The sequence below is a fragment of the Hakea prostrata genome, chromosome 2 (assembly GCF_041222555.1).
Source record: "Hakea prostrata isolate BN-2017 chromosome 2, UWA_Hpros_2, whole genome shotgun sequence".
NCBI classification, from domain to species: domain Eukaryota; kingdom Viridiplantae; phylum Streptophyta; class Magnoliopsida; order Proteales; family Proteaceae; genus Hakea; species Hakea prostrata.
This window is the reverse complement of record NC_142601.1, coordinates 42,138,715-42,157,659: the sequence shown is the minus strand read 5'-3', so window position 1 is coordinate 42,157,659 and position 18,945 is coordinate 42,138,715. Positions and strand designations below refer to the sequence as shown.

General features: G+C 37.3%; 1 protein-coding gene across 1 annotated transcript in view; it reads left to right on the top strand.

Moving 5' to 3' along the window:
• The window catches only part of LOC149024389 (cysteine synthase-like), a 74,238-nt gene that overhangs the window by 41,808 nt on the left and 13,485 nt on the right, over positions 1 to 18,945 (top strand). The window contains exons 6-7 of the mRNA XM_089144649.1: positions 6,404 to 6,455; positions 6,565 to 6,614. Of these exons, the coding sequence (XP_089000775.1) occupies positions 6,404 to 6,455; positions 6,565 to 6,614 (102 nt within the window). The remainder of the gene's footprint in view (positions 1 to 6,403; positions 6,456 to 6,564; positions 6,615 to 18,945) is intronic.

Here is an 18,945-nt window from a genome sequence, read left to right as displayed (position 1 = left end):
AGTTATAGACTTATAGTCTATAGACTTATAGACTTAATGACTTATAGAGTAGTGAACTATTTACCAGGATCAGTTTTTTTCCTAGTTGCAACTGCAGAAGGCTTTCCAAAACTCCCAGAGGCATCCCTGAACTCCCTGATCTGTACACCAATTCTTCAATTATTGTATTATACTATTATGTATATGCTTAATGGCTAATGCACTAATGCAAGAAGTTGAAGAAACAATTGAATAAGTTCTCACCTCTCCATTAATTGTCCCTTGCATGATGGGATTTGACACAAGCTTCTCCAAAGCACCTCTTTTGCACCGCAGATCATCAACTTTACATCAAGCCCCGATCATCATTCTTGTAATGGTACTTTGGGTTGAGGTAGTAAGCTTGCATTGTGGAAATAAAAAATTTGGTTAATGGCTTAGTGATTTGGTTGTTTACTAACTTACTTGTTTATAAATTATAAGTTATAAGTTATAATAAATAAAGAATTTAAATTAAAGTATACAACAAAAACTTAAAAGACTTAAAAGTGACTCACCAGCCAAGTGCAAAGTATGCATCAAGTGCATCTCCCATCTATTATCGATGATCCTCTCGTAGGATTTGAAGGTGCTAGGGGCAGCAGCTCTAACCAACTCTTTCATTTGCTGGAGGACAGCATATATGTGGGGCATTGTGGGCTTCTTCTCCGAATCCACCATCCTTAAAACAAACACAATAGGCTCTATAATGCCCAAGTGTCCTATTCAACCGCCTCCAAAAGGAATCATCAAGCAATGGTTTGTTGGGCTAGTCTTGCATCGGGATGGCTAGATCCACGCCAACCAAACCACTCCTCACTTGCAAACATGTGCCGAAGACCCACCACTTTCTTCCGGAAGCTTTTCGTAGCTACATAGTTGGTGGCGAATCTAGTCAATCCAGGTCTGACTAGATCACCCTTACAAAGTGGTTCCTCATCATCTTCAGCACATAACCATGGTTATAAATAAAATTACTTACCCTTCTAGCCCTCTCAACCACAGTACTGATTGACTTTCTTTTCCCCAAGTCCTTCAACATAAGATCAATCGAATGAGCAGCACATGGTGTCCAAAAGAGGTGGATCCTGCTGCTCTTCTTCCTCATCAACATTTCACCAACTTTTTTGAAGTTTGCACCATTATCTCGTGACAATTTGGACAACATTCTTTGGCCCTACCTCGAGTACCACCTCCCTAAGAAGCTTGTAAAGGTAGTCGGCATCTTTGATCTTATCTGAGGCATCCACTGACTTGAGGAAGGATGTCTTTCCATTGCAGCTCACCATGAAATTAATGATGGACTGTCTAGTAGGACCAGTCCATCCATCAGCCATCACAGTAACACCATATGTACTCCATTGTTCTTTTAATGATTCAATGTATTCATCCACCTCCTGCTTTACCTTGGGTAAATATTTATTCATTACTTCCCAAGCTGTTGGGCCTTTAACCCCTACACCTGCCCTAGCAACTGCATTGATCATCCCCTGATAGTATGGTGTTTTGGCTACATTGGGTGCAATGTTGTTATAGAGCATGAATTTGCTGATTGATAACCTAGCTTCCTCCTCCCTACCGCCTTCTCTACCTCCAAAGAAACATATAGGGAATGCTTCTTTGATAGATGTCTTGTTGGTTGAAGAGGGAGGGGTCTTGGTCAAATGTGGAATCATAATGTGTAGTCTTCCTCCTCCTCCTTTCGGTCCTCTCAGTCTCAGTTCCTTGAAAACTATGTCTAGGTGGCATGGATGCCCCTGACCCCGAACCACCTGCTCCCCTTGTTTGTTCATATTGCCTCACACTATCGCATGTAAGGACTGTTTGCTAGCTTCCATTGCAGCCTTCATCTGTCTCCATTCGGCTCGTGACTCAACACCCATAACCCTCCTCCTCTCTTCATCATCGCTTGATTCCTCATCAACATCAAGAGTAGGTCTAGATAGCACTATATCCTCAAATTCCCTTTGCTTTTGTGCCATCTCTTCCTTTTTTTGTTTCCCTCCCCTTAAAGTTGCTGCAATTGTTTTTTGGACTTCATAAGGAACCCTGGGACACTTGGCAACATCTTTATAACCACCAGCCAAATGTTGCTTTAATCTGGTTGAACCACCAGAATTCAAAGTCTTGAGGCAATACTTGCATCGGGATTTCTTCTTGTCGCCATCAGTGGATCCCCATGTTGCCAAGCAATGTCCCGAGTCCCACTACCAAGTGCCGCCACTCCCACTAGTTGCCATTTAAGATTCAAATGTACAGCACTGAAAGTCTGAAATACATACATGAATCATGAATATTCCCAAATAATCATTAGGATAATTTTTAGATACATAAAAACATGTAAAAACAATTTATAAAACAACAAAACACACACTTTGTTCTAAGATAACATATATACACTGCTCAAACAAACATGTTAGTATTTTTAAAATAAACTACATAATATGAGCATCATTTAAAAAAAAAAAACAGATAAATTTTTAATAACATATTATTTTTTATGATTATTTTATGTAAAAATAATTTATAAAACAACAAAACACACACTTTGTTCTAAGATAACATATATACAATGCTCAATAAGACATGTTTGTATTTTTAAAATAAACTACATAATATAAGCATCATTTAAAAAAAAAAAGCAGATAATTTTTTAATAAAATATTATTTTTCATAAGTATTTTATTTAATTATTTAAATAAAAAAAATACAGCAAGCATGATAATCAAAATATTAATACATGAGATTGTAGCCCTCTAAATGTAGTTTAACATAAATAATAATCACATTCATATCATAAGTATTTATTTATAATCTTTAATTTTAATTTTTTAGATAATATATTTTTTAAATACGAAAATTCAAAAAAAAAAATTAATAACAGAAAATTAAAATTTTTTCCATGAAAGTGTAGATCTAAGCTTGAACATCAACATATATTTATATCACACTCATACAATCATTGTAGAACCTTGTATTTGAAAAAAATCAAATTTGGGGGAAAATCTTACATTTCTTGAAGATCCCTTGAAATATGCTTGAATCACTACAAATATGCTTCAATTTGTTGTTGTAGATGAGTTGATGATGTTGCTATGTTGAATCCCCAACAAATTCCGGCCAAATTCCGGCCAAAAATGAAGTTTTCCGACCAAATATGGGCTTCCAGCGAGATAGAGGAGAGAGAGAGGCGAGAGATGCCTCTCTCGAGCGAGACAGGGGCTTTAAAAAGCCCCTAAAGCAGCCAAAATCCTCCCGTTGGCAAGATCTCGCCGAGATATTGGCGAGATCTCGCGAGATGGGCGAGATCTCGTCTCGCCTTTCTAAAAAGGCGAGATCTCGCGAGATCTCGCCGAGATATTGGCGAGATCTCGCGAGATGGGCGAGATCTCGTCTCGCCTGTCTAAAAACGGCGAGATCTCGCGAGATCTCCCACCATGCCCACATTAATTGGTATAAGAACTGAAAGGTTGCCTTCTCGTTGCCCTACATCTCTCATCTCATTCTCCTTCCTGAATTTCCTTCATACTGCTTCTCTAAGATTAAAGGAAAAAAGGCGAGATACAACCCCCCCCCTGGGGGGGAACAAAAGCAAGAGAAATTGAGAAGCATACTTGAACTGTACGAGATGCACTTGTATCTGGTTCCTTGCTTCACGTCCAGAATCCATGTCATTTTCAAGATCCTGTGCTAGTAGTGCTGATCTCCTCCATTTTCTCTTAGCTTTCTGGCATTCCTATTGACTGTTAGTAGAAGACTCCAAGCAGGATTTTTCATAACCCTGTTTCCTTTTTCTACTAGTGTCCTCTATCTCCAATCATAAAATTTATCCCAAGTGGGGGTGAATTTGAATACTCATCAAAGTGAGCACAATTTTGGTGGATTCCTTGTAAATGAATTTATAGCACGGATATAGGACATGATGACTTTTTGAGTGGTTCAGCAAATGCCTGCATCCTCTAGTGACCAACAACATCAACAGAAACTCAGTTTTATCCCAACTAAATGGGATCTGCAACATGATTTCTTGCCCTCCAATCAGCTCTATTCAGGGTCATACTTGATATGAGGCCTATGAGCTATGTATTTCTTTCCTCAACAGTTCTTCTTTGGTTATTTTAGGTTTCCCCTGGCTTTTTGAGTTCCTCAGTTTGAATCAAATCATTCCTCTGTGCTAGAATATCCAGAAGGCCTTCATTGAACATGGTATGCCACCTTGAAACAAGTTGCAGCTTATCATATATCGGAGCTGCTCTCAAATTAGCTCCATTATGATCATTAGTTACTTTATGCCATTCATTCATTACAAATTCTCAATATCCTCATCTTTGATTCTTCTTAACTTCCCAGCATTTGGCCACATTTTATATCTGGTTATATGACTATCCTGTAAATTTTTCCGTTAAAGATATATCTGAATACCTGGATCACAAACACTTTGGGAGCCAGCCCTCTCCACCGATCTTCGTATTTTAGTTATTTCACACTTCGTATTTTAGTTATTTGTGAAATGTCACTCTCTATATTACCCTCTTTATATATATGCATGTGCAGTTGAGCTTAGATAACTATTCTATTCCACACCAAGGAACCGAATCACAATGGATCGAAGCCCTCCTTTTCCTTCCAATTAGTGAGATTCCCCGGTGTGGCCAGCCCCAACTACATTGGAACAAATCCTTCTTCCTTGGAACTACCTCAATCTAAATAACATCTACTTTCAGATCAAGAAGGGAAAAAACTGCTGTCGAGTTGGAAAAGAAGAAAGAAGTACTTCTTTGACTTCTCGCTTCTATTGAATCTCCCTCATTGATTTTCATTGGCTCTCAATATTACCTAAGTTGCACACCATATACTTTGTTTTAATTATCTTAAAAATATTTAGCTTCCAAAGTTGATATCTAAAATTCCAACCTAGTATTAATCCATGCTTTTCTCTCATCCATTACAGCCATATCATCACCAAAAAGCATAAACCAAGAAACCTTATTTAATTGTCATTGGTTAAATTGTCCATGATAAGCACAAACAAATGAGGTTTTAAAGTTGATTGTTGATGTAATCCAATTGTAATTGGTAATTGACTATGTTGAACCACCCCCCTCACCAAAAATAATGTACAAATATAATTACATGCAGCATCATACATACGGTGACTAATAACAAACCAGAGACAAAAATAATAACAGGGGAAGAAGAAGAAGATGGAGAAAGGATGGAGAGAAAATGGGAGAGACTGCGTTAGAAGGGGGATCAACAATGTCTCCCTCACGATGTCTGCGTTTTTTTCCCGATGGAATTCCTAGTTGAGAAAACACTTTTTTTTTAACTGATTGCAATAAAAGGAAGCACATCATAAGAAAAATCAAAACTTGAGTAACAAGTCTTACTCAGTTAATACAATGGACATAAAAGTAAAATGCATAAAACCTACACATGCCAAAATTTACTTTCCAGATTAACAAATGACATTCATTTATTGAGATGTAAAAATAATTCCATGTCTCCTTAGTGTCCTTATCCTTATTAGTACTTTGCCGTCTTCACCTTTAATGCATTTAAAATGGTCAAGTTTCTATTCTTCATCTATCTTATTTTAGCTTATGTCAATAACTTTTTGCTCTTCCTTTTGTGTTTATAATGTTTTTAAAAATCATTGTGTTTCTTCACCTCTGGTTTTCGCAGTCATCCTAATTTGGGTTGTAGAAAATTTATACTCGTACATCCTCTACATCCTCAGTTCTTTGTCAGATCTCAAAACTGGCTTTAGTCTTAATTCCTGCTTGAACCTCATCATTCCCCTAGACAGTTTCCGAGGGGATGAGGATTTCCTTTTGATTCGCCTAGAAGGCTAGGACATCTTTGGTGGCTTTCCTAATACAAGCAATCATTTCATTCCACTTCAGATTAGTGTGTCACTCTATTTTCTTGTTTGACTACTATCGAAAAGTGGTTTCAACTTTCAAGTATCTCTTATTGAGCTCCACCACCTTATTCTAAGGAAAATAAGCTTCTTCATTCTTATGATTCTACATTTTGAGGCACATATTAATGGCTTTCCCTTGGTATATGTATGTTCTTGCAACCATTACATAATTTTCTTTTGGGTCATCTTGTTGGGAAGAAATCTATTTGGCTACTACATTCCCTACTTCCACTCTATCAATTCTCTGCATAGGTTTCCTTGCAGGAAGAGAGTGAGCCATGGAACCCAAAGCTATGCACTATTCATCCTGCAATTCCTTCTTAAATGTTCCCTTGTAGTGCATGGAGTGCTAGACTGGATTCTTTCTATTATTTTTGCTAAATAGTAAGTCATCTCCATTTTTTGGGATCTATTTCTTCTTTCTCTTGGTACTACCTTATCATTTTTATCTTTGTGTAGGTAATTGGAGTAGAGCCTGCAGAGATTAGTATAATCTCTGGAGAAAATTCAGGTAACACAAATGGATCATTAATTTCTTTTTTCATGATTCCTTCGACACTTCAGCTTTCTTGACCATTATCTGATGTATTTGAATATCAATGACTTGTAAAATGGTCTAGGTTATATCCCAAGCATTTTGGATGTTAAATTGCTTGACGAAGTTCTGAAGGTATAGATATACTTTACTTTCCATTATTTGTAATTCTTGTATCATTTGATCCATTAGATCCACAATTTCCTAAATTCATAACCTTTATCTGTTTTGAGTCTGTGGGGGAATGCGTTGGAGGTTCTACAGATCTTTTAAGTTTTGTGATTTTATTTGTTGATAAGATATTATATTCATAATTGGTGGTGGCTTCCCCCCCCCCCCTTTAAAACCAAATTCCTATTGAGCAATGATGCTAGTATGTCAATCTTTGCTTAGTTTTACAAGCTAACAAGTGTCATTGTGTTATTCTCCAATATTGACTGCCGTTGACTAACTTTACATTTGGTGTTTATAACTAGTGAAAGATATCTTGTGAATATTATGTTGCTGGAATTTTAAGATGACACTCTAAGTCAGTCGTGTGTTCTTAACTTCTTATATGTGTCACGTTGACGTTTACCACAACAATCCTCCTGGGGGTCTCTTGTGTCCTGGGCCATAGGAGTCCTGTCAAACAAAAATCACTGGTTGCCATATTTGTATGACATGGGGCTGACTGAATGAGTGCCCTCCTAAATTTCATGTGCAAGGGATATATATGGCATCGAGTATTCAAGTTTGACCTTTTGTAAACTTTTTTGACTGTTCAAATGAATACCCCTTCCCCAAAGGAAAACAAAGAAAGAAATGGAAGGATTATGCTTTGTTGCATGATAGAGGGCATTATTATTACTATGGATATAATTGTTTTGTTATTTTTCCATAGCTTGTCTTCATTCACATCTTTAAATCTTCAAATTGGTATACATGACTTGTTGACAAGGAGAACAAGTTGGAATTCCAAGGTGCAGAAGATAGTTTCATAGCTCATCTGTTATACAAACATTGTGAATCATATGTTTAACTGAGAAAGTAGTTTGACATGTATAACAATTGTCAGATCTGATTTTGGGAGTTTTCCTATTAAAGAGCAGGGAACTTGGTTGTGCTTGGTGCTTCTCCAAAAATATTAAAAAATATGCTGAACAGCTCAATTATAGAAAAACCTATATACTAGAAATGGAATGAGAACTCGCGCTCGGCAAGATCTTGCAAGATATCCTGGTTTTTCACAAAGAAGGGACGACATGTGAAGAGAAACCTTGGATTACCCAACTCGACTGAGATCTCAGATATCTCGGTCATATTTTTTATATCTCAGTCAAGATTGGAGAATCTCTCTTTTTCTGTCTAGCAAGACGAGATAAGGTGCAAGACGAGATGTTGTGCGAGGCAAGACAATATACTTAGCACATGGGATCTCAAGTCTAGATTCTCGAGTTGTAACTTCAATGATAGAATTACCATTTGATCTATGAACATCTTTAATGTATTAGACTTGTTTGAATTTTGAGCTTTGAGCATCAACGTATGATTACATGATGTGTACAATAGGCTCAAGGTTTCACTTCAGCATTGTGGTTTTCCACTTGGGGTCCAAAGTCGAACTCATGTTTGCACTATTTTTTCATGAATCTGAGGTCATCAAAGAATTCAAAAGAGCTGAAATACACTGGACAGCAAGTTTTAGTCCCAAATGACCCTAATATCCTTTGAGTTGGACTGTTGGAGCCTAGAGTTGGGGAGAAAAATTCCACCAACTTAAGTGAGATCTTGCCACGATCTCTAGCCAACTCTCTATTTTAGTTGGCGAGATTGGCCGAACCAAGAATTTGAACCATAATCTGAGTCATATTTCGGATATCTCAATAATATCTTGGTTACCTTGGTCATACCTTGAAAATATTTCGGTTAAATCTCAGGGAGCTCTTAGTAGTATATCTTGGATATCTTGGTCAAATCTCAACAAGCTCTTGGAGTTTAATTGTAATTTTGTGTTTGTCACTCAAACCCGGCTATGACCTGAACAAAAAAATTAACCCCAACTTGTCAAGATCTCACCCTAACATGCTTCTTCGAATGAGTTGGGCATTGAAATCGAGATCTTGAACCATGGTATGGATATATGTGTTTGTTGATCTTGACCCTCAAAATGATTGGTACCCATTATTTCCTCTGTGATCATATTTCCATGTGTGCATTTGCATGTCTAAAACCAATTATGAAGTTGGTGGAATTTAATTTAGTTGAGAATAAGCACATGTCCATTTCTATTATATTTGCACTGTGTAGCTTTAAAGGATTATATTATAGTTGTAATTGATTAAGTAATGATCACACTGGAATATCGTAATTGAGATCAGCCAAATGACCGAAGCCTAGTAGTTACAGGGCATTATTCCTCTCTGAAACTGTAGGAATGTTGCTTTTGCCTGTATTGACATATTAGAATGATGTTAGCACAAGAAGAGGGTATTCAGTCTTGCGATGAGCCTACGAGTTTATAGTTCAAAATGTCTATTTCTACCTTGGTCGTAAGCAAATGTTTGGTGGAATGTTGATTTTTTTTTCTCTCAATCTTATACCTTCTGGTTGGTTCAGTCTGCCCATTTTTCATTTCAGCAGGCAAGGTTAGGGGCTGAAATATAAACTATGTCCATTGTGTATAAAGGTGCACTCAATTTTCTTTCCATAAGTATTGACATAATTGTCCTATAGTCAGGGTTTTCCCAATAATTCATCTGCTGTCTTCATTTGAACATTACACCATACTTCATCACTGTAGATTTAAGGGTACTGAAGATCTCTTAGTTATAGGGGTCGGGTGTTTTTAAATATTAACATCGAGATTTTTAACAAGAGGCCTTTGAAACAATATTTACACTGCTACAATTATTGACAATTTTAGTATTACTTGGGGTGGTGCAATACTCTTTATCTTCATTCGGGTCTAGAAGATGCAATCACATTTCAGTCTTCACCCTTTGTTTATGCCACTGGACAGAAAAAAGAGAACAAGATTGAGAAGAGAACAAGAAAGAAGTAGTGTTATAGGCTGAGAAGAGAGGGGCCTGCTATTGAGTTAAGTTGTCTCCTAATTGCAGGCCCCTTGTTATATTAAAATAATAATGTCAAAAGTCAATACTGCCACTCAATACTAGGCAGCAGTAGTACATGAAACATATAACAATAAAACAAACCTAAAGAACATGCAACACTAGGACAGAACTGCCCCTAGTGTCGCCGCTAGACTCTTTAACATATATCATGGCAATATCCTTCAGAATCCTCTTCAATTATGGGCTCGTCACTAGAACCTTCCACAGGTGGTATTGGCAGCCTCCCTTCTTACTGTGGATCTCTGTCAGCAGCATATCAAGTCTCTGCATGTTGGGACAATCTTTAGCGATGAGCTCTCTCTCTTGATGGAGGTAACTCTTGTCTCTATCTGTGCTGGTAATAGGAGCCTTCCATTTATGGTTAAATCCAGCGAGCCCCTGATTTTGTGGAGGATTGGTGTTGGTGGTGGTGAATGGCTTGTTGGTGGATAGTTTGGTGCTGTTGTATATGCTGTTCCATCTGTCTTCTGAATACTGTACCTCCTATCAGACGAGATGGTTTCTGTAACTATTCACTGTTTTTTTTTTGGGGGGGGGGGGGGGGGGGGGGGCGAAGGTGGTTCTGATTTGTGTTCTACCAAAGCCATCATTCATCAATCGAGTTGCTCTCACACAACTTAACAAAATGGTGTTGCTGAGAGAAAACATTGACATTTATTAGAGGTGGCACGTTCCCTTTTACTACACATGAATGTCCCCATACAATATTGGTGTGATTCCCTTCTCATTGCATCCACAATAATAAATAGAATGCCATTTACATTTTTAAATGATGAAATCCCTTTTAAGATTGTATATCCAGAATTGCCATTATTTTTTGTCCCACTAAAAACTTTTGGTTGTGTTTGCTATTCACGTGTCCTTCCACATCCTAAAGATAAATTTTCTACTCAAGCATCTAAGTGCATTTTTGGGATATTCTTGTTTTCAAAAAGGTTACAAAGTTTTTGATCCCATATCAAAACGGCCGCTTGTTACTGCCGACGTCACGTTCTTTGAAGATACTCATTATGCTCCAAATTTTTTTTCTGATGATGACAAGTTTGATCCTCCTCTTCTTTTGCTAATACCATTTGAGTCTGACCAGTCTGATAGAGAAAGTGTCTAGGATACTACCCTAGAACAGGTTTTGCCCTCTAGAGAAGAAACTCTGAGGTCTGAGATTCTTCTACGTCCAGATGAAATTCCAGTTCCATATCCTCATAAATTGGTCTATCATAGAAGAAAGAGACAAAAACAGTCGAATGGCACATAACTCAATGCCAGTCCTACTGCTGATCCTCCTGTTGTGTCTGATGATCTTGATAACTTACCAGTAATTCTCCCGAAAGGTAAATGTATGGGCTCTCAGCAGTCATCGTATCCTATTTCTAATTATGCTACCACTACCATGTCTTTTGTTAATATTCCATCTACCTACTATGACACTTTCTAATCCGGGTTGGAAGGCAGCTATGGAGTCTGAGGTAGAGGCCTTACATTTTAGGCATACGTGGGGACTCGTAGACTTGCATCCAGGTAAAGATTTGGTTAAGTGTCACTAGGTTTTTCTCATTAAGTATAAGTCAGATGGATTTGTGGAGAGGTTGAAAGCTAGACTAGTGGCAAAGGGCTACACCCAAACTTATGGTGTGGAAGTTTTTAAGATCTCTTCCCCTGATTCCCTTCTTAATTTTATGCGCATTTTATTATTTCTAGGGGCTAATTTAGGGTGGCATTTTCATCAGTTGGATATTAAAAATGCCTGTCTATGGTAATTTACTTGAGGAAGCATATATGGAGCCCCCCCCCCCGGCGGTCTTGTTGCTCTAGGAGGAATTCAGGTAAGGAATATAGGCTTCACAAGCCAGTTTATGGCCTAAAACCATCCCCTAGGGTGTGGTTTGAAAAATTCAGTTAAGTGCTTTTTAAAGTTCAATTTACTCAATGTTATTCAGATCACTTTGTTTTTGTGTGCAAAAAGGAGTTTGTAATTGTCATACTCATTGTTTATGTTGATGATATAATTATTTCTAGAAGTGATAGTGCAGGAATTGATGAAGTAAAAGAGTTCCTGGGCAGCCATTTCACATGTAGGACTTGGGTCCTTTACAATATTTTCTTGGCATTGAACTTCTCTTGTTAAGGAATTAACCTTGTTAGAAAATAAACTTTAATCAACCAAAACAGTGCAATAACAAGAAGAACTAAGAAGAAGAAAAGAAAAAGAAGAAGAGAAGAAGAAAGAAGAATAATTGATAGGAATCACATAAGTCTGTGATTCTAGCTTAGCACTCCTAGAATTGCAGCCTCTTATTTATAGATGTCAATAGTCTAGATTACAACTTGAGAAGCAAACCATCTTGCCCTCTAAAAAAGGAAATAAATAGTACAACTTATGGACAGAATTTTCTAGTAAAACTAACTCCTAAAATCTATCCAAAATAGAAAATACTGAAAAAGGAAAGTTCTGAAATTAGTAACTGATAGAAAATAGAAATTATGCTTTCTAGAAACTACCAAAACTTGTGTAGCAACATTCCTACATTAGAAAGAGTAGCATATCTAAAAGGGAAACAAAGAATAATGGCATAACACACAACCCAAATTTCAACACTCCCCCTCAAACTGGAGTATACACAAAGAAAACTTCAGCGGACCAAGTAGGTAGGTAAAAGATAATATAGGTTACTGTGGACCAAGTAGGTAAGGTAGTATGGGTTACTACGGACCAAGTAGGTAGGTAAAAGACAATATGGATTACCACGGACCAAGTAGGTAAGGTAAAAGACAATATGGGTGACTGCGGACCAAGTAAGTAAGGTAAAAGACATTATAGGTTACTGCAGACCAAGTAGGTAAGGTAGTATGGGTTACTACAGACCAAGTAGTTAGGTAAAGGACAATATAGGTAAATGTAGGTAATGATATTGTTGTACAATGCCATAAGTTGAGGACAAAGATCTTCACAAATAATATCCTTCAGCACACCTTGAGTAGATATATAATAAAGTACCATTCTCCCCCTAACGTGTAGCATTACACGTGGACAATTAATGGCAACGAATATCCAGTATAAAAAAGATCCCAAGCAACAATTTCCAATGAGACCTTTATGGTAGATATAATCTTCATTTTTCTAGCAAGTCTGAATCCAAGAAACAACTCTACCAAACTCTCTACATGGTAGATTAGGATAATGGCAACATTGTAATAAACCAGAATATCTCAAGGGGTTATGGTAATTACTGGCAAATATATAATAAATCAGATTTTTTTTGGCTATATGTAAATAAGGAAGCGATGGACATAAAAGGGACTAGATTTATAAATTAAAGACTTGAAAGGGAAAACACTTGACGGCAAGATTATAATATAGTATAAGAGAGATGGGTAATTAACGAAAACAAAGATGTAGAATGTGGAATTAAAGATAGGACAGGGGGAATAATGTCAATCAAGAACAGAAAAAGAGTCGAACCCAAAATTGAATAAGACTTTAATAGGCGGTAAGAAATAGAAATAAACTGACAAAGACTGAACCAATTAAACTTGAGCCAGAACTGAACCAAGATTGAACCAACTATGAGTCACACCAAACCAAATCATGATATGGCAAAATAAAATTCTGTAGTATGCAGAAATAAGCAGAAGAAAAAATCTGCATAACGCAGAATTGAAAAGTGAAAAGAAGATGTAGCTATTTCTAAATCTGATCCAAGTTCTGGAATCTAAGTACAGATAATAGATAGAAGATATCAGTTTACATAATCAAACATGATCTAAGTAGCACATTATTTGCAGTAGTAGGTGGTTGCACACCAAAACTTGAAGAAGAATAGCAAAAAATTCTGCAACACAAAATCGAATAGGTGTTTGCAGAGAAAAACAGATCTGCAAAAGGATGTAAAATTGCAGAAAATAATAGTTCAAAGTAATCAATCAAGTTATGGAATAAGTAAGAGGTAAGTAATGGAAGAAATCATTTTATATATTCATCTGATCTATTTATAAAATAAGTACAACAGTAGGTGGCTATGCACCAAAGATAGGAACACTAAAAGAGAACTTCAAAAGAGAATACTTGAGAACAACACTGTTTTGATTAAAAAAGCTCTAATGGCATGTTAGTAAATGAACTTTAATTAACCAAAACAGTGCAATAACAAGAAGAACTTAGAAGAAGAAAAAAGAAGAGGAGAAGAGAAGAAGAAAGAAGAAGAATTGAGAGTAATCACTCAATCACATAAGCCTGTGATTCTAGCTTAGCACTCCTAGAATCGTAGCCTCTTATTTATACATATCAATAGTCTAGATTACAACTTAAGAAGTAAGCCATCTTGCCCTCTAAAAAAGGAAATAAAGAGGACAACTTATAGACATAATTTTCTAGTAAAACTAACTCCTAAAATTTGTCCAAAATAGAAAGTATGGAAAAGGAAAGTTCTGAAATTAGTAACTAATAGAAAATAGAAATTCTGCTTTCTAGAAACTACCAAAATTTGTGTAGCAACATTCCTACATTAGAATGAGTAGCATATCTAAAAAGGAAACAAGGAATAATAGCATAACATTGTTCACATTACTGTTCACGTGAACATTAACAGCCCAAAATTCAACAAACCTCTCTCAGCGCAAATATGTGATTAATTTGCTGATGGAAACTAGTATGTTAGGGTGTAAACCTATTGATACACCCATAAATCCTCACTTCAAGTTGTCTAAAGATGAAGGAGAAGACTTTTCAAATCCACAAAGGTACAAAAGGTTAGTAGGGAAGCTTATTTATCTTATAGTAACTTGTTTTGGTTTATCATATGTAGTGTGATGAGTCAATTTATGTGTGCTCCTAAGAAGGCTCACTGGGATCCAATGACTCGAATACTACAGTACCAAGGCTCCTAAAAAAGGGCTGGTGTATAAGAAAAATTCACATTTGAAGTTGTGCACCTAGTCTGATGCTGATTGGGCGGGATCTCAGGATGATCGGAAATATACTTTAGGATATTGCATCTTCTTAGGAGGAAATTTGGTTACATGGAAAAGTAAAAAGCAAGTGACTGTTGTACAATCGAGTGCTGAAGCAAAGTATCAAGCCCATGGCATAGACGGTCTCAAAGATCCTCTATATCAAATCCTTTTTGAAGGAAGTAAGAACTGAGGTAGAAGAAGCATTGGAGATATAATGTGACAATCAATATTGTTAGTAATCCTATGTTTCATGAGCGCACAAAACACATTGAGTTACACTTGCACTTTGTACGTGATGCAGTCATAAACGGAGTAATAACTACGCCCTATGTGAGTTCTGCAGAACAAGTTGGAGATATATTTACTATTGCCTGGTCCTGCATTTTTGTGAGGTTGTCTCAAGCTGGGAGATGGCAGATTAATACTCTCCAGCTTGGGGGGGGGGGCGTTGTTACCAGTTTGCAGATTCTATAGACAATGCTAAGAGGGCCTTTTCGGTTTGGAGTGGTGACCAAGTCAATGGTGATAAGTACAAAGTTGGCATCCAGATTTATTTCCTTTTTTATGCATTTTGTTCCTTATTTTTATTTCTCATTAGTTGGAATGTGATTTGATTAGGATTGTGGAGCATCTCACGTACTTTGGTAAACTATACAAGGGTATTTAACTATATAAAGACTTGTGTGGCTAATAGGAGGTATGGACTCTCATTGAGCCACCTCCATTCCTCTCTCTCTCTCTCTCTCTCTCTCTCTCTCTCTTTTCTTCTTCCACTCTCTCTTGCTCCTTGTCCAGCAAGGTCCTCATGCCTTCTAACCTACAATTGTCACATTTGTCATTTTCCTTGTGCTCGTATTCTTATTAGACAACTTGGTCAGCTAGGCTAGCCCATAGGTTCCTAAGCTCTTCTATGCTTTTATTAGGATTTCATCAAGACCTTGTCCCTTGCCTATTTTCATCCTCGTTAGAGCTTCTTTTGCTTTGTAGGTCATAGTTCTCTATATATATGTTTGAAAATTGGTGCTATTGTGAATGGTATAAGATTTAAGTTATAGATACCTAAAGGATGTTCATTTAGTAAACTAGAGAAATAAACTTCCCTCTCTTCTTGATGTCCTCATCACATACTAGTATTTTACCATCTTCACTTTCAAAACATTTAACATGGTTTGATCTTAACTCTTCCTGACCCTTATTTTAGCCATTCTTATAAATAATTTTTTCCCCTTCCTTTGTGCCTAGCTCATTATATAATCTTCATACTTCTTCTCCGTTGTTTTGTTTGCAATTTTCATAGCTTCATTTCTAGCCAACTTATACCTTTGTAGATCTTCTACATCTCTAGTCATTTGCCCTGTCTTAAAACTAACTTTATTTTTTTTAATGGCTTCTTGAACCTCGCTATTCCACCACCAAGTTTCTCTTAAGAATGTCCCTTTCCTTTTGATTCACCTATGACATCTTTACCACCTTTTTAATACACGTAGCCATTTTATTCCACATCGTATTAGTGTCTCCCTCAAATTCCACCTTCATTAGTGAAAGATTTCATGCCATTTCCTTTTAAGTTCCACCACTATATTCTAAGATAGTCAACCTCACACTTTTTATGAGTTTGTGGTGTGAAGCACACGTCCAAGACCAGTAGTCTATCTTGTGCGGTTAAACTTTCCCCTTATATCACCTTGCAATCCTTGCATAAGAACCTATCTTGTGATCAACCATCTCATTGCTTATTTTTCTTAGAGAACTCTTTCAAAGCTAGGTCTACCATACTCTAATCCCAAAATGATGTAGCCTTAAGGAGTTGAGCTCCTAATAACCAAGGTCTCACTCAAAACTAGCTCTGGGGCCTAACTTTTATAGGTTAGGCCCTTGGGGTTACTTTGGTTACCGTGTATGGGATGGAAAGGGTTGATCCCAAATGGGCTTCCATCTATGGTTAGTGACAGATGGTGAAATGGATGGGTTCAAATGATGTTAGATGAGAGGTTTAGGTTTGGGTTCGCAAGAAATAGGTTGGGTTTCCTGGCTAATGAGAAGTTTCTTGCAATGCGGTAAATCTTTGAGATGGGAAAAATAGGCTTTTAAATGTGGGGTTGGGATGAAACTTGGACTGAGCGTTGGGTATGTAGCGGAAAGATGTTCTCAAGGTTGGAATGTATTTGGCGGGGTGGCTTAAAAGTTATGAAGTTCTTGATCTTTTGATCAAGATTTAGGGTTTCTAATCAAGATTTGATGGATTTAGGGTTTGACAAGTCAAGATTAAATGAGTTTTGGATCAAATTGTCGGTAGTCTGGGGCTGTAGTGTATAAAGTTTGGGGTTATTCTAATGGGGGTTTGTGAGATATAGTGGTTGAGTAATTGTGGTATTTGTTTGTCTCCTTTTTGGTTTGAAATTCTAGAATGGCAAAAGTCTTATTGGGTTGTTTAAATTAGGAAAGAGTTATTTCCTTTTAAGGAGTCTGATTTTGAATTGTTAGGAAAGGGTGATTTCCCTTTAAGAGTCTTATTTGAGTTTGTTTCAAATTAGAAAAGAGTATTTGAGTCTAAAAAGAGAAAAGAAGTGTTGCAAGTAAATATGTAGATATAGTTGAGGATATGTATGATGGTTTGGTGACTAAGTGTAAAAATAGTGGGGGGGGGGGGGGGACAAAGTAATGAATTCCCAGTTTTAGTTGGGCTACATCAAGGATCAACTTTAAGCCTATATCTATGTGCACTTGTAATGGATGAATTAACCAAAAACATTCAAGATGAGGTCCCCTGATGTATTATTTTTGCTAATAATATTGTGTTGATTGATGAGACTCGAGTGGGGATTAATACCGAATTAGAATCATAAAGAACAACTTTGAATCAAGAGGCTTTGAACTAAGTAGAACGAAGACAAAGTATCTAGTTTGTAACTTTAGTCATGATCGGGCAAACGATGAGGTGGTGATACTTGACGATAAGGAGATTCCTCAGAGTGACTATTTTAGGTACCTAGGTTCAATCATAAATAAAAGAGGTGATATAGAGGATGATGTTTCCTAAAGAATAAAAATAGGGTGGATGAAGTGGAGAGGTGCATCCGAGGTCTTCTGTGATCAGCTTATTTTATTAAAGCTTAAAGTAAACTTTATGAGACCGTTGTTCGACCAGGTATGATGTACGGTGCAGAGTGTTGGCATGTTAAAAAGAATCATATAGATAAACTCAATGTAGCAGGAATGAGGATGCTAAGATGGATGAGTGGCAAAACTAGGAAGGCTAAGATAAGGAATGATCATATTAAAGGTGGTTTAGGAGTTGCTCCCATAAGTGATAAGCTTTGGGAAAGTAGTTTGAGGTGGCACGACCATGTTCAACGAAGACCTATATAGGCCCATGTACAGAGAAGTGATATAATCCAAATTGAAAGGACTAGAAGAGCTAGAGGTAGACTTAAGAAAACCTTAAGAGAAGTGGTGAGAAAGATATGCATAGCTTAGGCCTTGTATCTAGCATGTCCTCAAACAGAACTGATTGGAAGGCAAACATTCCTGTAGCCGACCCCATTTAGATGGGACAAGGCTTATTGTTGTTGTTAGAGTTGGGAGGCTATAAATAGCATGTCTTTCACGTATTTGACAGTCTTGAATATTAAATAAACCTGAGTTTAAGAATTTGGCTTGTAAAAGTCGTGGGATCCTGAGGGGCACTCTGCGGCTGGGTGTTGTGCAATGTTTCTTCAACTTCAAGGCTTCCTTCATGGCTTCAAGCAGTCATCCATATAGTTTTCTGCAGTTTTTCAATGTCAAGTAAGTGGAATACCTCCACCCAAACCCTAACCCTCCCCATCTCTGTCCACAGCCTTCTCAGCCCTTACCCCTCAGTTTCAGATCTTGTAAACATCCCCATCCCCATCGCAAATCTTCCCTGGCCCTCCCCCTCTCCTTCCCTTGCACCCAAGACCTTCCCCTTAGTGTCTGCAAGCTTCCTCTCACTCTTCTTCTTCTCCACGCCTCTCAGTCCTAACCTGAATAGGAGCTCTCTCATCCCAGCCCTAAATACCCCACTTTCACCCTCCTTGGATTTGCAGACATCCCTAGTCTTCATTCCTAACTTAGATTTCCCAAGAGCAGCCTTATTTTCAGAGTTTGAAATTCCTGCACGTTGAGAAGTCGTAGAAATTTTGAAATTTCCGGAAAATCCTGAAACTTCCCAATTCCCATCCCTTTCTTGTTAGTTCAGTTTTGGACTACAGGAAACCAACAACAACACCTTAAAGCTACAGAATCAGCGGCCCTAGTCCTAAATTCTACCCTAGCCAAAACCCCTAAGTTTACCCTAAAACCCTACTTAGTTGCTGAAACCCTATTTGAAGGTCCTAGAAGCTAATGCTAAGCCTTGGTTTGCATCGTGGGTGTAGGCT